General features: G+C 35.6%; 4 protein-coding genes and 1 non-coding gene across 6 annotated transcripts; 3 read left to right on the top strand and 2 right to left on the bottom strand.

Moving 5' to 3' along the window:
• Positions 1 to 190: 190 nt before the first annotated feature.
• On the top strand, positions 191 to 272 carry TRNAS-AGA. Its single transcript has one exon. It is a non-coding gene; the product is annotated as a tRNA-Ser (tRNA).
• Positions 273 to 7,953: 7,681 nt separating this feature from the next.
• On the top strand, positions 7,954 to 8,655 carry LOC121811338 (copper transporter 6-like). Its single transcript, XM_042212175.1, has one exon. It carries the CDS (start codon positions 8,074 to 8,076, stop codon positions 8,524 to 8,526), a length of 453 nt encoding a protein of 150 aa, XP_042068109.1. The 5' UTR covers positions 7,954 to 8,073; the 3' UTR covers positions 8,527 to 8,655.
• Positions 8,656 to 10,811: 2,156 nt separating this feature from the next.
• LOC121741002 (copper transporter 1-like) lies at positions 10,812 to 11,524 on the top strand. The gene has a single exon (XM_042133687.1). It carries the CDS (start codon positions 10,892 to 10,894, stop codon positions 11,294 to 11,296), a length of 405 nt encoding a protein of 134 aa, XP_041989621.1. The 5' UTR covers positions 10,812 to 10,891; the 3' UTR covers positions 11,297 to 11,524.
• An 855-nt stretch (positions 11,525 to 12,379) lies between these two features.
• LOC121741485 lies at positions 12,380 to 15,449 on the bottom strand. The gene is made up of 5 exons (XM_042134252.1): positions 14,608 to 15,449; positions 14,468 to 14,539; positions 14,117 to 14,384; positions 13,360 to 13,473; positions 12,380 to 12,836 (listed from the first exon to the last, which is right to left on the bottom strand). Exons 1-5 carry the CDS (start codon positions 14,902 to 14,904, stop codon positions 12,730 to 12,732), a joined length of 858 nt encoding a protein of 285 aa, XP_041990186.1. The 5' UTR covers positions 14,905 to 15,449; the 3' UTR covers positions 12,380 to 12,729.
• Positions 15,450 to 15,586: 137 nt separating this feature from the next.
• LOC121741484 (serine/threonine-protein phosphatase PP1 isozyme 2-like) lies at positions 15,587 to 18,155 on the bottom strand. Of its 2 annotated transcripts, none has more exons than XM_042134250.1 (4): positions 17,507 to 18,155; positions 16,320 to 16,879; positions 16,016 to 16,231; positions 15,587 to 15,797 (listed from the first exon to the last, which is right to left on the bottom strand). In XM_042134250.1, the coding sequence occupies exons 1-3, from the start codon at positions 17,703 to 17,705 to the stop codon at positions 16,061 to 16,063; spliced, it is 930 nt and encodes a 309-aa protein (XP_041990184.1). In that variant the 5' UTR covers positions 17,706 to 18,155; the 3' UTR covers positions 15,587 to 15,797; positions 16,016 to 16,060. The 2 variants fall into 2 exon arrangements, with proteins under 2 accessions (XP_041990184.1, XP_041990185.1); XM_042134251.1 differs by having other exon boundaries at positions 15,587 to 15,761.
• Between the last annotated feature and the right edge of the window lie 2,424 nt (positions 18,156 to 20,579).

The following is a 20,579-nucleotide window of genomic DNA, read 5'->3' as shown; positions in this document are numbered from 1 at the left end:
GAGTTCTAATCTCACTGTGAATATGGGGAAATGGAATTTTTTTATAGGAGTAATTGGTAAAAAACCAAAAGTATATAATGCATGTAAAGTATTGCAATTTTAGTTTTAGCAAAAAAGAGGAGCTTGGTAATGTAAATACATTTACTACTTTAACAAGTATAATTTATTAAAGGTTTTAATAGAGCATAAAGTGAGCGTGCCGGAGTGGTTATCGGGCATGACTAGAAATCATGTGGGCTTTGCCCGCGCAGGTTCGAATCCTGCCGCTCACGTTTTTGTGTTAATTTTATTTTCAAGAAATTAAAAAGTTGTGTTGTAAATAGAAAATGACGAAAGTTTGTCACGGGATGCACGGACTATTAATTTATTTTTATACTATTAGTCTAAATTTTAACCAATTAAGCAGTATTTATATAACATAAACAATATAAACAAATATGTATGCAATAATTTATATTACTTCATTCACACAAACATTTTATTCCATTTGATTTTGTTTAGCCACACGTTTCGTTCTTTTATATTGTCAAAATCTTTTATTATTATGAATTCTATAATAATAGTTGACTCTACCCTTACCCTTATTTTCCTTTTTAATCTCCAAATTGATGATTTATGTATATGCGTGAAAACATAGTGATATTTTATCTTCATTGTTTCCTTTCGCTATTATGTTCGCTTTGGGTGTGCAAAGCATTAGCTTCAAAGTTAATGAAGTGACGAAGTTGGTGACGGATGTGCCAAACATTATCTTTAATTAGTACAATATTATAGGTAGTTAGCTTTCATAATTTATTTATTTATAAAAAAGCTATTATAGCTAAGAAGAAAAAACTAAAGAAAATAAAATAAACTAACATTATAAATACGAACTCTTGTTTTAGTCCACTGTTTATTGGTCGTGAATAAATAATATTTCTGCATGCATACTGATTAAAGAGAATTATAAGTACTTAAATTAGGGGCCAAATGATAAGATGATGTATCTAATTTTAGTATTTAATTTGTTTTTTAAATTGTCATATTCGAGGTATAAAAGATAGCTTATTTTGGAAGTAGAATTGTCAGCTACTTAAATTGAAATCAAATAAAAAGAACAGGACCATATGTTAATTCAAAGGTGTTTGTGCAAAACAAACAAAATTTTTGTTTCAAATTGATTATGTTACTATGTAGAAAATAGTGTGATTTTGTTCCCACTTTTTAGATATTGAAACGATGTCATTCTGATTGCGGTATAAGAGATTTAATTTAAACCAAGTAGATGATTCAACTATAAAAATAGAAGTAGAAACAATGTTAATAAACAAATAATAATAATAAAATTATCAAAAGGTGTCACCTATCAACATTTCCAAGCTGTTTTATTAGCTCCAATGTCTTGAATCACAACATAAATTTCGAGAATGTATGGTCGGTGACTTTAGATATTTGTGTCTAGGAGAACATGTTAATTGTAAATTCATGATTTGTAATAAGAGTGAGCTCTATGTATTTAAAAAAAAAAATTGGAAATAGAAACAATTGATTACTCTCTAATTTGATCACGAAACTTATTTTGTAAAGTACAGGAAATTGTTCCTTCAATCCTATTGTCTTGCATGGAAAAAGAATCAAAATTAATGGTTTTAGATAAATAACTAAAAAACATATAATAATAAAAAAAAAAAAATACGACATCCATACCATTCGATAATGGAAAATACATTCCAATGAATTGACATTTGATTTGTCTCCATATCTAGTCACTTCAAACACACACACACACACACACACACACACACACACACCAGACTCTCATGACTAATTTAGCATTGTTAGGCTCTAGGTCATTAACGGATGTGAATTCCTTGGTTTGAAATATTTTCCTGATAAAATCATACTGTTAGGAACACAATAATCAGACAAAAAGAATGCTTACAATAAACTCATACAAATGTAATACTGGTAAAAAGAGTAATAATTAATCATACCCAAAAAAATCTTCTTTTTACAGAGAATTCATGATGCAATGAGAGAAGGTAATGAGGAAGTAAATTATAATAAGCCATGAAATGATACATATTTATAGATGGAAGAAGGGCGACGTAATATGATTTGTAACTCCCAAATTTATTTCATCAACCAAATTAGTAGCAACTCTTCATACATATATGAGTAATTATATCAATAATTATTGAAACATTACAACATGGTATTCAATGACTTATTAAGTTAATGACGATAATGTTGAAATTTCAATGGAGTGGTTCTAGTATTGCAAGGGGAAGGCATGGCAGTGAATGATCGTTACAAATCTAATTAATCACTAATTATGGTGGGGGAAATAAAATGCCATGGTCTGCAAATAATAAAATTATTAAATAGTTTGCAATAACTGCCGGATTAATTTAAAATTGTGCTTACCAAAATTTAATGAGTCCAAGTGAAAGATAATTTAATAGTTTTTCTTAATTGTATTTACCTCGCACAAAATTATTATTCAAAACGTCTCAAAACTCGCCTTTTATATGTGTATAGATTAAATCGTGTGGTAAATAGAAGGATGAAGTTTTTTTTTTGTTATTGTATGTAATCATCGTATGACCAACATGCCTTATTGACTTGGTTTTGAGGAATAGTGCATTAATACTTTACTAGGTAATGGTGGTTTACAATGTTACAACTCTCAAATAAATTGTTATGACACTTTATTAGATTCAAACACTTAGTAATTAACAATTTGACATCAGCTTGTTTATTTTATTTGATTAATACATGGATTTCCCCAAGAAAGGTCAAGCAAAGTAATATAATGACCAAATAAGTCTAATTACGTACTTAGAATAGTTTTATGGTATAACTATTAAGAAAATGCATGCATTAGTACTTTTTAAATTGCAACTGTACTAACAAGTAGTAATATAATGTGTAGTACATTAAAGAAAACAGCGATAAGTGATGAAAATGATTAGATTTGATTGTTTTGGAAGTCAACATCTTCGTGGCACAATTTATGGAAAAACTTTTACACTATTGAAATTGATTCATCTATGTTACTTTTCAAATAAAAAGTTATATATACATCCTAAATTTGATTTAGATATCGAATCTTTCTTATGCACAATCAAAGTCCCACATTGATTCAGTTATGATTTTAGATTTGTAAGTGTTAATTACATCTCATATATAAATGGTACTTACTCCGTCGACCAATACAAAAGTAAGTTTTGACCCAGCACGAGTTTTAAGAAATATAGTAGAAAGTTAATTGAAAAGATTTATATATTATTTTTATAGTAAAAATGTGAATGAAATAAAGTTAGTGGAATGTGAGGTTCGTAGTACTCCTTAAAAAGCAAATGAGAAGTTTATTAGTGGACATACGAAAATGACAAAATGGGAAGTTTATTGGTGGATAGAGGGATATATTTTTTTATATGTTTATTCATTTTTTGAAGAGGACCTAGAGATTAAGATTTTTACCCATTTATTTCTTTAAACGCTAATTAATGTGAATAAAAATTTCGAGGAATGAGTGTAAAGTCATCAAAGTAGATATTTAGGTAGTACAAAAACTAAGAACATAGTAGTACCACAACAAAGTTGGTGTTAAACATGCATTTTAAAACCTTCAACTTCCTCTTTAATCAAACAAACATCAATTCAATTTTCTTCTATTTCAATCTCACTCAATTTTCAAAGATCAAATAATAGAAGATCATGGAAGGCCACATGACATTTTCCCTTGGAGATGGCTCAGAAAATTTGTATATAAATATAGTAGATTTGGCAATTGTATTCATGATGTCTCTGCTGGTAGAGTGGATGTCACACACCACTTATTTGAGCAATTTTTCAGACGAACATAATGTCAGACTCGGTCTCATTCAGACCGGATTTTACATCGTTCGGATGGTGGCGGCCTACATCGTGATGCTGGCCGTGATGTCGTTCGATGCCAGGATCTTGTCGGTTGCGGTGGCCGGATACACTCTAGGGTTTCTGCTCTTTGGAAGTGGGGTTTTTGATCATGAGAATGAGTTAGGGTATCACAAAGCATCAGATCTTCCACCTTTGAGCTGCTAATATATTGCTTTGTCTTTTTTTTATTTGGTTGTATATGTAAATTTTTTACTATTACAAGGATTTTGACTTGGTCATGTGATCATTTTGAATATATATAGAATATACTTCATTCGTCCCAGTTTAGGAGTGAAATTTAGTTAGAGCACGGGTTTTAAATAATTGTTAGAGTGCGTAGTAATTGAAGTGAGATATTGGTTGTTGGAGTTTGTAATAATTGAAGTGAGATAATAGAAAGTGGAACCCTTCTGACTTTTTGTATGTTTAGGATTTTGTTTTGTTTTATTTTTTATGAAAGTGATGACATTTGAGTGTAAATTTCATTAACAATGAGGTTAAATTTTATGTCCAAATATGGTAAATTCTAAATGAGACTCTTAAACCGGGACAGACGAAAATGACAAAATATGACTTTTAAATTGGCACGGAGGGAGTATAATAATTTCTCACAATGCTAATGTTGTGGAAAGTGATTGGTTGGGTGGTTATTTTTAGTTGAAGTTGATGGCAATTTAACATATAAATTCTAATTCTTGTTTTTCAATTGAAGAATACAACTAAGGTGTGGTAGGTTAGACAGGTAATGCTATAGACGACGAAATAAATGTAGCAATTACCAAATGATTTTGATTTTTGAATAAGAATACTAAGGAATTTAATTTGGAGTGATAAATATATGATCAATTCATTATTTGATATGGATTCTTTATTTTAAGCGTGAAGTTATACGGTGGTTTCGGAAACTAATTGTACTTGTAAGATTGGGAAATGGGCTAAAATTAAGGTGAGACACAAATTAAATAAAGAAATTCATTCAACTCTTGTGCGAATTAAAGTCATATGTTTTAGAAATATAATGGTGATTAGTTTGACAAATCTTGTACGAATATTGCATTCCTTTTGATGGAATAGATACGATTGGAGTTTATGAATATTGCTCGATTGTATACATACTGATTGAAGTTTATAAATATTGCTCGGTTGTGTAGATATTATCTGATACTATTAGTAGTACCTGAGTAGTACTACTTCCTAAGTCCGTTATTAAATGTAATATTTCTTTTTTCGTCCGTTAATAAATAAATATTTCATTATTATTTTTGGCAATTTGACCATATGACATTCCACTAATTCATTCGAGTTACATATTATTACTACCTCCATCCACAAAAAAATAGACGAGTTTTACTGTTCACCAAAGTTAGACTAATTCTAAAAGTGAAAAATTATAAATCAATACTAACCATACATATCATTCTAAATGTGGACCTCATAATCGACTGACACATTATAAAATTAGGACCAAACTTATACTAACTTTATTCCCATGTTCTTTTATAAAATCAAACAAATTTGTAAAAAATAGAACATTTATTAGAAAACTTATGAAAAGTACTATGAATTTTCTAATTTTGGACGGTACTACATTATCTACATTAACATTACTAATAATGTGAAACCAAGTCTCCCCTAACATTACTTTTACTAGTATTATTTCTCCTATTTTACTAATTATGTATTAAAATTTATGCCCAATCAAAAGTTTACACTTGTTCTGATAAAAGGGAGTACCCTCTCCGTTCCACAGTAGTAGAGTCATTTCATTTTCTGCACTCGTTTTGAAAAAATGATAATAATGGTTAAAGTGGAGTAAGAGTAAAGTGGGAAAAAAAATAACATAGAGAAGACTCTTCTCTACCTTATTCTCTCTCACATGTTACTCTTTATCCACTTTAACTATTTATTACTCACTCCGTCCCACAATATGAGTCACTCTTATTGTGGGCACGGGTTTTAAGAAATGTAAAGATATTTAGTTGGAAAAATTAATGGAATATGAGACCCATTTTTTAATATTAATTTTATAATAAATTGTGAGTGAAGTGTCTTAGTGGAATGTGAGAACTACTTACCATTTATGATAAAAATGAAGTGTGATTGTTATTATGGGACGGATGGAGTATCATTTTTTCAAAATAAATGTAGAAAATGAAATGATTCTACTAGCGTAAAACAGAGGGAGTACTAAGCATCCCCATCTGTGCTCTTGCCAAAGAGCACGGATGTGGGCCCGGACCCACTTTTATTACTTTTTCACTCCATGCTCTTAGGCAAGAGCACAATACCCACATCCATGCTCTTCCGCAAGGACATGCTCAAGGGTCCCACCATTCTATTATTCAATTTAAATAAAAACATTTTCACAATATTAAAATGCATTAAAAATATCCGGAATACTATTACAAATTACAAAAAATTAAAAATTACATAATTAAAATACTAAAAATTTAAAATTACATAATTAAAATCCTAAAAAATAAAAAATACATAATTAAAAGCTAAAAAATATCCCCGTGGAAGACTATTCCTCTGGCCCTATCCCCAATGTTCTTCGGAGACCCCGCATCATTGCCAAATCTGAATCAAGTTGACCATCGGCCAAATTGAGTTGGGCCAAAAGGGTCCACAACGAGTTGGTGGGGGGTTGAGGTGGCACAAAGGGAGCGGGAACGGGGGCGGATGGAGTCGCGACGTGACGATGGTTGGTCGTCGCCTTCTTCCTTCCTTGCGGCCGCCGTTGGGAACTGCTCGGGCCGGAGTCGGGGCTACCCAAATTAGCTCGGCGAGCTGGCTAGCCACCTCATCCTCGCCGGCGTCGGATAGAAATACCGACCTTGACCGTTTGCTGGAGGAGCTGAAGGAGGATGATACGCATCCCCTATACTTCGGATGCACACGCACCTCCTGCCAAGTGCTGAGGTACTTGAACGGTTTGTAATTTATGAATTGGTAGGTCGCCAAGGCGGCACTGATGATGTCGAGCTCGCTCCTACCGCTCCCCGCCGACCGCTCTTCCTGGAGGTAATACCCCTGGAACTTTTGGATTTCTTCGTTGGCTCTGAATATGGCATTGCGCACCATACTCTCATTGCGCTCGATGGTTCCAGCCGAGCGGTTTTCATTGTACCGGCGAGAGACGCGCCACCAAAACCTATCTCCGCTTTGGTTCGTGCCTATCTCCGGATCTTCGGAGATAATCAAATAGGCTTTGAGTAATTGATCCATCTCCGCCGGAGTGTACGGGGTGCGGACACCACGAGGAGTAGGAGTAGGAAAAGGAGGAGTTTGATCCATCTCCCTCCCGATCTGGGTTCGGGTGCCCACCCGTATCGCCCATCGGGGGCATCTTGGTCGTCCACCGGGTAAGGCCGGTAACCACCCGGAACTTGAGAACCTTGGGTTTAAGGAGGAGCCGAAAATTGCGTTTCCGGACTAGGAAATGTTGTGAGCCGAACCATTCGTGGTTCCAACCGCGGGAGTCGGAGGGGTGATCGCCGGAGTCGGACATTTTTTTTGTAAGTAAGAGTGAAAGATTGAGAATTGATAAGAGAAGATGAGAGAATTTAGATGAGAATTGTGTAGTGTGGTGTGAAATTTTTGGTGTGGAAGTGAGGGTATTTATTGACGAAAATGTGAATTTTGGGGAAAAAATTTGAAAAATAAATTAAAAGTAAGGAGAAAACGGATATAATTTATTGGTAAGTGGAAAAATATATATTTTTTATTTAATTCGATTTTTTTAAATTAAATCTGATTTTTTTTTAAAAAAAAGAAAAAATGAAATTGCCACGACATTGCTGTTGGCCAATCAGGCGCCACCACGTCAGCTGCTCAGCGGCACGGACGTGCTCGATGCATCGAGCAGCGCCGTGCCAGCGGCAAGAGCACATCGGCGAGCAGGGGTCAGCCGCGCAAGCTGCACGGACGCCGTCCTAGCCAGCGAGCACCCGCTGCGGATGCTCTAACAATTTGCTATAAAGATATTTAGTACAGTACACAAAATAAGACAAATATTAGTAGTACATGGAATAAATGGCAGTGTACTATCACACTATTTCATTATTTGAATGATCACAAGCTTCATATCACAAGAAGTTAATCCAGTCCCCCCATCTTATTCTCCTCCCTATCTCTCATTCTCAGCCTCAAACAAACCCACCTCCCAAAATGGACCACGGCGGCCACATGGACGGCATGGCAATGGCGCCGCCGATGATGCACCGCCGCCACATGATGATGCACATGACCTTCTTCTGGGGCAAAGACACCGAGATTCTCTTCGACGGCTGGCCCGGCGCCGGCCACCTCGCCATGTACCTCCTCGCCCTCGCCGTCGTCTTCTTCCTCGCCCTCGCCGTCGAGTGGTTCTCCCACAGCAACCTCTTAAAAGAGCGCCGCCCCGCCGCCGGCCTGCTGCAGACGCTCATGTACGCCGTCAGGATCGGCCTCGCCTACCTCGTCATGCTCGCCATCATGTCATTCAACGGCGGCGTTTTTGTCGCCGCCGTCGCCGGACACGCCGTTGGATTTTTCTTCTTCGGGAGTAGGGCTTTTAGCAAGGGGGCGACGGAGGATTCCGGTAACGGGAAGGGTTCAGATCTGCCGCCGATGAGTTGTTGATGCTGGGAATTTAGGGTAGGTTTTTAAATTTTAATTTCAAGGTTTTGTATGATTAATTAATCTATCATGCTTGTTTTAAAAAATTGCACTTTAATTTCTTCGATTATTAATGTTTTTTGGGTTTTGGCTTTTGATTTCTGCACAAAATATCTAGTGAGTGTGACTTTGTGTTGGTGTTGGATTATTATTTTGTTGGGGTAAATAAATGGCGAAAATGTCGTATTTATTTAATATGGAAACGATTCTGAACTAATTAGTTCTCCTAGTTTTTTAGTTTTTCAGGGATTGTAAATTGTTCTTATTTGTGAAAGAACAATTGCAAACCTCTTATTAACAACTGACTCGAAAAGTAGGATTATTGTGAAAGAACAGCTTAATTTTGCTTTTTTGTGACTTTTCACAAATATTATCTGAATTAGTTCTCCTAGTTTTTGAGTCTGGATTATCAATAATTACAATTCACAAATATTATCTGAATTACTCATTGTCACTATAGTGTATGAGTCAAAATATTGGCCAATTAATTCAAATAAAATGTCTTCGTTTATTCATTTTTGCATCAATAATTGTTAGCATCAATAATAATTTGTAATATCATAACTATTTGATTTTAAATGATAATTAATAACCTTTTTCCAGCGTTGTACGTCTGACATAGTTGGCAAAAATTTTTAGCTTATAGTACTAGTTTAAGCCAAAAATTAGAGTTATATTTGTGAGTAGTAATTATTATGAACGTAGTTGACAAAATTTTAGTTTGTACTATAAAATGAATAATAAAGATAAGTTCAAGATATATTTGTAATCAGTGTTACTATTAATTTGAGTTATAATTTTTTAAAAAAAAGTAAAAATGAAGCTATTTTTTAAGAATAATCTATTTTAAGTACTCTACTACTATAAGTTAAAAACACCAGAAGACAGAAGACACTGATACCGATCCTTTTTTGTAGTAATCCTATAAAAACAAGAAATCATCTGTATAATGAGTTAGATTGCATTTATAATACTAGTATGATGAGTTTATTTCATTTCTTGAAAGTCGATCAAATTTGATTTTGTGTGTGGATGGAAACAAAGATGAGCAGGTCATGTGATTCTTTGCATGTCATTAAAATCAGCTCTTTTGACTCTTCCATTTTGTCCAATTACTGCATTTTTAGGATTATGTTTATATTAGCGTTAGTTAAGATTTGATAAATTAATCTAAATGCAGGATTTCTATTTGTTTGGAAGAATTAGATTTACTTAAAAATTTCGACACACCACATTATTCTTGAGCCGACCCAAATTAAAGGAATTATAAACGTAATAATATATTGACTATTCCACATATATAATTCCAAGTGTTATAAATTGCATTTATTGGCATTAAATACTAGTGGGCTACGTATCATTAGCACAACGACTACTTCATCAAAATAAAACTGGGCATTTTATATGGACGAAATGAGTCCAAGTAATTATTATTATGAATAAAAGTAATTTTTAATTAAAATTAATACAAAAGGATAAGTAATGATCGATTTTGATTCATCAAAGCTAAGATAATCACAGTATATTCTAAATTATAGAAAAATTATCATAAATATATATATTAATATTGTGTGTGTGATATAGAAAACTAGTTCTGGGTATTATTTTCTCATTTATTACTATAATTGATACGGAAAATAATAGGAGTACCCACCTAGTGACCTGCTAACAAAAATTAAATTGGCGAATTGACTTTAAATTCTCATAAATTAATAAATAAAGTCAACACTTTTTATTCTACTTTTGTTAACAATAGTTAATGCACATTAATTTTCCCTATCTCTATGCCAATAGCTATCCCTTCTATCCATACGCGTATTAATCTATTAACGCAAATGCCACCATTAATCAAATATTTTTCCTAAATACTCCCTCCATCCCATAGAAATAGATCATATTTCCTTTTTTTTCTGTCTCATAGAAATAGTCCATATCTATTTATGGAAATCTTTTTCTCCTTCTTTTTACTTTATCATTTATGGGCCCCACAATCCCACAATCCACGACACAATTTCAACTACGTTTTCACCTTCTCTCTTACTTTACCAATTATACATTAAAACTCGTACCGATTTCAAATGATCTATTTCTATGGGACAGATGGAGTATATCCCATAAATTTTAATACAAACATATAGTATAAATAATAAACTCATGAAAAAAAGTAAGAAATCAAGAAACACGTGACTTAGTCAAATTAAAGTACCAGCCATATTAAGTAGGCAGTACAACTCATCTCCATCTCTATTAAACCAACATTACATAACATTCCACTCAAAATCAATCCATCCTCCAAACAATCAAAACCCAACGTTTTAGTATCATATAGATGGATCACAACATGCCCGGCATGGACAATGGTGATGGTGGTCATGCCATGACCTTCTTTTGGGGCAAAAACTCCGAGGTACTCTTCTCGGGGTGGCCCGGGCCCCACACAGGGATGTACGTGTTGGCCCTCTTCTTTGTGTTCGCACTTGCTTTTATCGTTGAGCTACTTTCTAGTTATCTGGAAATGGCTAATGAGAAAGCAAGTTGTGGTCTTGTCTCGACCCTCGTGCATGGTCTGAGGGTCGGGCTGGCTTACCTTGTCATGCTTGCATTGATGTCGTTCAACGCTGGGGTTTTCATCGTCGCTGTAGCCGGGCATAGTTTAGGGCCTTTTGTATTTGGGAGTAGGGTTTTCAAGAGATTTTGTGGCCACTCGGAGAGTCTCGGATACAGATGGTTATGACAATCGGATCAGTTGCTGACATGGGCATCTCTATACAATTAAGGTTCCGTGTTTTTAAAGATGAATTATGTATTGTGTGTGAAATTAAGAATATTTTCTGTAAATTCTTCTTATTGATTTGAATCCATATTGGATGATATATATGAAAAAGTTGGATCGGATCTTATATTGTAAAATTATTGTTCAGTTTACAAAATAAAGTAAAATCTTAAAAGGAAGCTTCCAATATTTCATAAGAAATTCTTTAATATAAATTGTGTTTATCATCTACTTTTACTTTATCCTAGCATTTGTAGGGAGAGGCGGAGCTACATTAGGGTGTAAGGTCTCCAAAATTGTACTGTAGAAAAATATATTGGTATTTTAGTAATGTCACCATTATTTAATTAAAATACTATAGTAAAATACAACATGTCCTTATTGAGCAAAACCGAATTTCAATTGGGCTCTATGTTAAGGGCTCAAATTGCATGATCCCATACTGATACTTCTGAATTGGGCCTTTTATTAATATAGTATTATTGAGCCTTTGTGCTCCACCTTAAGTATCCACCTTTAATGGGCTTTTACATATATTTTTAAGTAGTACTTTACTAATCTGCAATAATTTTATATACTTATTTTTTTTTATTCAAAACTATTTTATGTTGTTAGAAAGTTTTATACCTACCACCTCTGTCCATATAAAATATTCTTGTTTTTTTGATCTATCTCTATTTATTTGTGAAGTTTTTTTTCGAATGAAGATGAATTTCATTTTTCAATAACAATATTTTAACCATTTTTTTTCTCTCTTGTATCTTTTATTTTAACAATTTTACTCAACTATTAAGACTATTTTAGTGGACTAGTAGCAGCATTAGTTATTGATTACATGATTTTAAACATATATAATTTCCTATTTTTATTGGATTGAGTTTCTTATACTATTTTTTTAAAAATTTCAAATAGCAAATGTCATCTGAAAACAATCAATCTGATCCACTTGCCCCATTCAAGCTTCTCAAATACTGCACAGATTTTCTCACACACAAATCTTGTAAATTGGTAGTAAACTAAATACTAATTTCTCTATTCAAGAAATCACAACAATACCAACTGATAATTTTATATCCACAAATTCAAAGCAAGGTTATATACATATACAGCTAACTTTGTAACATGAATAAGCGACACATACCCTACATATTTACAATCAATATGCAACTTGCAACTGTTTAATTCATATCCAATAGGAAGGCTGGCCCTCATTTTCATACTAAATTTACAGACAGAAAATGAGTGCCATATTATTATTCTGAACCTCATTTATATGATTTTCCCAACCTGTTCATATGAATTTCTATTTATTTTTCTTCATGTTGGCTCTTAGCAGAGTGGTCAGTTTGGACGAACCCTGCATTATTAACCGGGCGTGGGACGAGGTTTGATAGCTAGTACGTCCATTCTTGCGGCAGTTGCACCTCGCTGATATCCGGAGGTCGGATCTCCAGCTCCGGAGATGATCCCAACTCAAGCCCATTTGACTCCGTAGATTCATCTTCATCAATAAAATCAGATATAGCTAGTATCTTTTTATGACGTCAATTATGTGTTGAATTTGTCAAATATGTCATGGTGGTATTATGATAAGATAAATATAGAAATTATATATATGAAGACGTGAAACGAACGATGTAATTTGACAAGTCCCAACTATTGACATTTATATTTATATACTACTAATGACGATGACAGTGAAAGTTTGTTTAACTAAATTATTTTTTTAAGCTTAAGAACAAATAATACTAAAAGAAAGTTTAAGAACTACTACTCCTAGTATATGAAATATCAGCAACACATACATGTAAAAGACATTTCTTCATAACTTGACAGAAATAGGTATCCTCACATTTTGGTCCCTTAAAGAAGTCCGATACCCAAAGTTCAATTATATCAATCACACAATATTTATTTCAACTGTTGTTGAAAAGTCAACTCAAGATTCATTGTTCTTGCAACCAGTCTAGAAAAAAGAGTAAGAAACAAGAATCCATTTATATGAAAGCGAGATAACAAGGTACCTGTGAGGGGCCCACCACCCAAGGGTGGGCCATTGGAATCTTGTTGAATTCTGCTGCTAAAGTGTTTTTCCAGCACTTGAAGCACCCGTGTTGGCATCAACACCATAGAGCAACCTAAAAATAATTATAATAATATTCATATTTGTAGTTACTATTTGCCACTAAAAACAATATTCATGCAATCTTGATATCATTGTGTATCGTTGTTATTTGTTGAATAAATGTAAAAGAGATAAGGATCTAGATATCTATCTCTGTCCTATTCATGAAAAAATTAAATAAATATCAACAAGTCTCTATCGAGGAACTTCAAAATATAAAGAGAAATGAGAGTGTGTGGCCCTAATTAATTGCTGTCGGCTTTACTCAATGAAGAGGGAGCCACCACGTGAAAGATTCCAAATCAAGGTTATTGGATGATGCATATTCCAATCACATTCCTTTATAAACATAAATATAATTCGAATAAAAGATAGAAAAAGATGCGAAATCAACGGTTGACAACAAACAATCTTGGAATCTTCACTCCTCAACAGTTCAAGATTCCAAAACGGTTTTACAGTTATATACTTAGTACACTTCACGCATCATTTTTAGAGATTCATTCAGATGTTACTAGTCCAAAATTAATGCTAGTTCATTTACTTCGAACATTCAGATTTCTCTCTTTTTGAATAATTTTAGATATATCTTCAAAAATGGAAGCCAATTTTGATCTTTTGCAGGAGTCGTCATAATTAGAAAATTAGAAATATACCTGGTTTGTTTTTTAATTCAGTCAGATCACGGGGGAGGAAAACTCCGGTCCCAGTATACCCGAGTCGCGGCCCGGATCCGCCAAGAAAAACCGCCTGCATACCCGACCCGGAATATCCATTTATCCCAACTCCGCCCCATTCTAAGCTTCCTCTGTATTGCTGCTCTGTTTTCTGCAATTGTTTCGGCTGAGCCGACTCGCTCCGCCTCACTCGTCTTCCCCGACGACGCTCCTTCCTCACCGGCGCCTGATTCTTCAACTCATACACCTAAACACACACTGTTAATTAGTAATCGGTAATTTTAGAAAGAAAAAAAATTAAATAATCCGAAAGCGAAAATGCGAGTTTACCTGAATATTAGGCTGAGTCGGTTCGTTCAACTCGGTTTCGGCGCCGCAGTTTTTGTAGTCATTCGCCTTCGTCTACAACAATTGTAATGTCAAATTAACCGCGGAGAGCATAAAAACAGGAGCTCGGTAACTAGAACTACCTGAACAACGGATTCGGCGGGATCTTCTTCGTCGTCGAGCATACGCTCCGCCATCTGGCGAGTCAATTCGGCGATGAAATCGGAGTCGTCGCCGTCGGATGAGGCGAAGTCGGAGCGGAGCGGCGTGCTGAAGCCGGAGGAGGAGGAGTCCCAGGAAGACAGGAATTGAGTGGAATTGGAGCTAGGGCTGGAGGCGGAGGGGGTTATCATGTGGTGTTTCTCGTTTGGGTAATGGTTTTTGAATAAATCGGAGAAGAGAAGCGGTTTTCGGTGATTGGTGTTGCAATCGAAAGCCATGATTAAGGTAGGACGGCAGTTGGATTTGAGAGCATAAATTGTGGTTGAGAGCGAGGGATTATGGTTATGGGAGAATGGAATTTTGGAGGTGGGGTTGATTCCGAATTATGAGCAATGGAATTCTTATTGAGAGAGAGAGGGTTAATTGAAGGCCGTCACGTTGTATAAATGAGACAGCATTTGGATTTGGTTTATATTATACACATAACTACAATCTCCTTTGGATTTGGTGTAGGAGTATTAATTACATTACTACAATCAGTAGCTACTATTTACTGTATAAATAAATGAAATCAATGTAAATGAATTGGGTTGGTTTGTCCGGCAATTATACTCATATATAACGGGGATTTGCGTGAGATTTGCTACTTACTACTCATTTAAGCATAACTAACTATATTCTCAAAGTGGCTTCTAAATAAATAAAAAAGATATCTCAAGTGGCATGTGTTAAGAAGGTATGTATCCATATTTGATAAACTCGCGTTCTATTTTTTATTTTATTTTCGCAAATTAAATCATTTAAACTGTAGAATGTTACTGTAACAAAAAGTGTAATAATTAAAAAAAACTATAGCAGCTAATTTCCTAGTACTGTTGAATACAGATTATAAAGAAAATTCGCCCAAATCTTACAACAAATTTGTTGCAGAAAATTTGACTAAAAATATGAGAAATTGGATGAAAATGAGCAACAAACTACAATTGTAATTGCGATATATAGATGTGTATTTACACAGTCGAATCATAAAGAAGTATAGAGAAAATTAAAGGAAAAAGTGGATGAAAATTAAAAATACATAGCTTACGAAATAAGCCTTTCTGGAGAACCTCGGGACAGTGACGAACAAGATCACCTAATTACCATGCACGGTCAGTCTATCCGGTCAATGCTGCAGTACAAAAGACACGATAAAAAAGAAGGAAATAAAAGAATAAAGATGAGGCTGCCATTGCCATATTATGCAAGGTTCAGAACAGATTTTAGACTGATATCTTATGATTTCTTTAGAAGCAACTACTCATCGATGGGGAGACTCCAATCTTGTCAACAGAACACAATTTCCATACAGAAGCAAAAGAGACAATAGCAAACAAAATCACCACAAACCTGGGCAGTTAAGGAGAAATGAGACAGGTGTTATCATACTAGCTTCTATAAGAACCGCTTTCTATCAGATGGTTTCAGAATCTGAAAAGAGCACATCAAACTCTCATCCACACTCATCATGGCTCCAGCATTATCGAATTCACCACAATAGTTGGGAGCAGAAAATATTGTTACTAGCTGTCTATCAGCGAAAAATTCATATCCATCTTCAACAACCTGCTCAAAAAAGCCTCCAGTTAGATGGCAGACATAACATTAAAGAGTATTAAGGGAAATAATCAACAAGAAATGGAAGAAGTAATGCCTGGTGAGCACGACAAACAAGGTCCATATCGCGCTGCATCAAAAATTCAGCCACCTTATCTGCACCAAATGTGTATGAGACTCCCCTATCATTCATTCCCCAACCTTTCATTTCTCTACTGGGATCCGACCAAAGTAAATCACAAAGCAGACCAGAATCCGGGACATCAGATGGACGAGGTAAATTTCTTATTTGATCCAAGTCTGTCAGGTCAGGAGAAAGCCCACCATGCATACAGAGTATTTTATCATCTATAACAGCTGCCACAGGAATGCAGTTGAAACAATCAGTAAAAACTTTCCAGAGTCTAACATTGAATCGACGTTTACATTCATCATAGAATCCATATATCCTATTGATGGAAGCGCATTCATGATTTCCTCTTAAGAGAAAGAAATTCTCAGGATATTTGATTTTGTAGGCAAGAAGAAGGCATATAGTTTCTAAACTCTGTTTGCCACGGTCCACATAATCCCCTAAAAACAGATAATTGGCCTCTGGCGGAAATCCCCCATATTCAAATAGCCTTAGAAGATCCCCATATTGCCCATGAATGTCACCTGTAATCCAAAAAAAAACAAGATATTATCACATATACACAGAATTACACACACAAAGACTAACTTTTAATCAATTTTAATAATAAGGGGTAGAAAACCAGGCAACAAAATAACTTTATTTTTCACATAGAAAAACAATAGCTCCATCTTATGAGCTAAGTGATATTTCTCCAAAGTATGATGGAGGCTAACTTGAAAATAACAGGAGCACTGAAATTTTTTTCAAAGCAGCTATCTACTACTGATTTGTCTTATGCCAAGAAATATTAGTGCTCATATAAGTTTGAAAAATAAGATGGAAATGCACTTCTTACAAACCAAATTCCTCTTTATGTAAGTGATTGCAAGGAATCCAGCTAAGCAATTATACATACTGTTTTTACATCTAAAAATCAGACAAGCAAAGCGCTTTAACTCGCACGAAACAGAGGTATCGAATCACATGCAATTCGACCGCGCATTAAACGTACATAGCAAAAAAAAAAAAAGTTTACAAAAATAAAAATCATAACTCATGGACCATATCCCCGTTTAGAAAAAGGCCCAAGCTTTGACCCTAGATTCATTCATTCATCATCAATTATTTCATAAAAATCACGAACAATTCAATTCATAAAAGGTTCATACCGCATATCTTTATCGGAGCTTCTAGCTCGAGAAGAACAGGCTGAGAGAGGAAGATCTCCCGCGACGTCGTACAGAGAGAGCGGATCTCATTCTCCGAGAGCTGCACCTGACGCACAGTCCGCGCATTGCGGAACTCGAGCAACCGATTGATTATGTCATCCAACAAGGCAGGCTCTATTCCCTGCCCATTCGACGCCATAACAAACCCTAGAGAGGGATAAAAGGATCGGCCCCAATAACAAACCCTAGAATCCCAATAAGCAAAAGTGGGTCGACAAATTCGTCAGCTCTTCATGGCGAGAAGCGATTAAATGAGGGGGGTCTCGATATAGGGAGGGGTGAAATGAGGATTTGGATGTTTGAGGAGAAGAAAAGGCTAAAAATGGGAGATGAGGGGGAGGCGACTATATCCTATGCCTATGCCTATGCCTATGCCTATGCCTACGCCTATGCCTATGCGAGAAAATGGATTAATGTGATGATTAGACCAAAGAAATCATCGTCGCAGACGGTGCGCTTGTGTTGGAATGAGATTTTTGGAGTGGATTCCTCCCCTTTTCAATTTCCCCTTCTTGAACCTTGAGGTTGGGGAGGAGGCCTCTCTCTGTCTCTCTCTAATGACCAAATTGAGTCAAGCGGATATTCAATTCGAACTTAGGGCTGTGTTTGGACTTAAATTAATTCCGTTTCGATTAATTATTCAAAATGTTACTCCAAAGTAAAACGACACTTTAATAAACAAATTGACTTCGAGTTCGACTTCGAGTTCGAGTTCGACTTCGACTTTCAATCTCTAAATATTTAAGTACTTGTAGCTTATAGTGTTAGGCTAAATTCCACGGATGTACGTCATGGAGATGATATCCGCCATTTGTACCCGGAAAAAAAACTTTTCCAGTGATGGGAAAGACGCGAGAGGAATTCGCGTGTTTACTTAAAACACGCAACACGCTCATGCGTGTATGCCTCAATACAGATGGCGTGTTTAGTTGAAACACGCTCATGCGTGTATGCCTCAATCAGGAGCTCGCGTGTTTGCCTTCTCCGGATCTCCGCCTTTATCGGGATGATTCTTGATCGCGGATTTGCGATACGCCTTCTTCAGATCGTCCTGTGAAGCATTCTTCGGCACTCCCAATGCCTCATAGTATTTGGTATTATCGCTTTTCTTCGGCACTCTCCCGAACATCTCTGCTGCTCTGTAAATCCTTCAAAATCAATTGAAATTGAATCGAACAAACAAGCACAGTAAATCGGCTTCTGCATTCTGGACTGGAACGTAACCAAGGCAAACACGCGAGCTCCTGATGCGTATTTCAACTAACACGCGACCTCATCTCGCGTCTATATTGAGGCATACACGCGAATTCCTCTCGCGTCTTTCCCATCACGGGAAAAGTTTTTTTTTCCGGGTACAAATAGCGGATATCATCTCCCATGACGTACATTTAGGGCTGGCAAGTCGTGCGGATTGGGTCGTTATCGGGTCAACCTGATAATGACCCAACTCAATAAGGCCTAACCTGAACCCGACCTGTTAAGGAAACTGTAAATCCGAACACGAACCCGACCTGCTACCTTCAAATCCGAACACGACCCGCACCCGACACGAACCCGTTATCGACACGATATAATATGGGTTGACACGACACGATAACGACCCGAATATGATATTACACGATTAAAATCTAATATTACACGATTAAACCTTAATTTTTAACCTAATTTACATAATTAAAATTCGTTTTATACTATTTAAACCTAATTTATAAGAAATTAAAACATTAAAGTAATATATATTTTTAAAATAATAATAAAAATAATAATATTATTTCTTAATGGGTTACCCGTATCCGACCCGCATCCGACCCGAAACCAACCCGAAATTATCGGGTTCTTAATGGGTCAACCCGATAAGCACGGATCCAATAAGACTTGACCCCAACCAATAATTTCGTGCGGATTCGTATCGGATTATCGTGTCGAAAATTGCCAGCCCTACCTACGTACATTCGTGGAATTTAGCCTATAGTGTTATTGGGTGATTTTGGTATTAGCTCAATCAATGATACTACTCCATCAGTTGTTAATAGAATTGCAGTTTTATTTTGACATGTGTCAATATAATATAGTCATTTGTATTTACTGTAAAAATTAACAGCTTTAATCTTTCTTATGAGTATTATTTTCTCTCATGCTTCACTTTTTTTCCAAAAAATATTCTCCCCACTTATTTACTTTAATTTGTATCTTATTTATTTATTTGTCACATTAACACATTAATTAAAAAACGTAAGTATTTATTGATTTTCAGTATAGGAAAAAAAGCCGCTATTAGCACCATTTTATTTAAGAGTATACTAGAAAAACATTTTAAGCAAGGTATATTCATTGTAACAACATACTATTACATAGTATAACTATAACTGTTGGATAAAATTTAGATTTATTTGCTCCTCTCTCAATTGATCGCGCTGCTGTTAACTCGTATTGATGAAGAAGGACGTCAGTATCAGGGCGGTGAATTCCTTTAATGGCCGTGATGAGACGGAGGAGATGGCTTGTGGTGGCCGTGATGATGTGAAGGAGAAGGCCTGTGGTGGCCATGATGAGGCGGAGGAGCAGGCTTGTCGTGACCGTGATGCTGCGCAGGAGAAGGCTTGTGGTGGCCGTGATGGGGAGAAGGCTTGTGGTGGCCGTGGTGTAGTAGAGGAGAAGGCTTGTCATGGCCATGGTGCGGAGAAGGCTTGTGGTGGCCGTGATGTGGCGCAGGAGAAGGCTTGTGGTGGCCGTGATTGATGAATCCGCGAATTTCTGATGTTAGTGAATGCAGGAAGATGCAGATCACGACACAGAGATTTTACGTGGTTCGATTTACTGAGGTAAATCTACGTCCACGGGAAGAAATGAGGGCAGAGTTGTATTGCTTGATCTGTTTTCTTACAGCTTACAATACATACTTGCTATTTTGTATTTTTTCTCTAGAAAGCGAGAGAGTCTTTCGAAGCCAACCCTATCTATCTGATCTAGGTTCTTATTTATACATTGAACCAAGATCGTGGCATGCAGCCAT

Source organism: Salvia splendens, chromosome 7 (assembly GCF_004379255.2).
Source record: "Salvia splendens isolate huo1 chromosome 7, SspV2, whole genome shotgun sequence".
NCBI lineage: Eukaryota > Viridiplantae > Streptophyta > Magnoliopsida > Lamiales > Lamiaceae > Salvia > Salvia splendens.
This window is presented reverse-complemented; position numbering and strand designations above follow the sequence as displayed.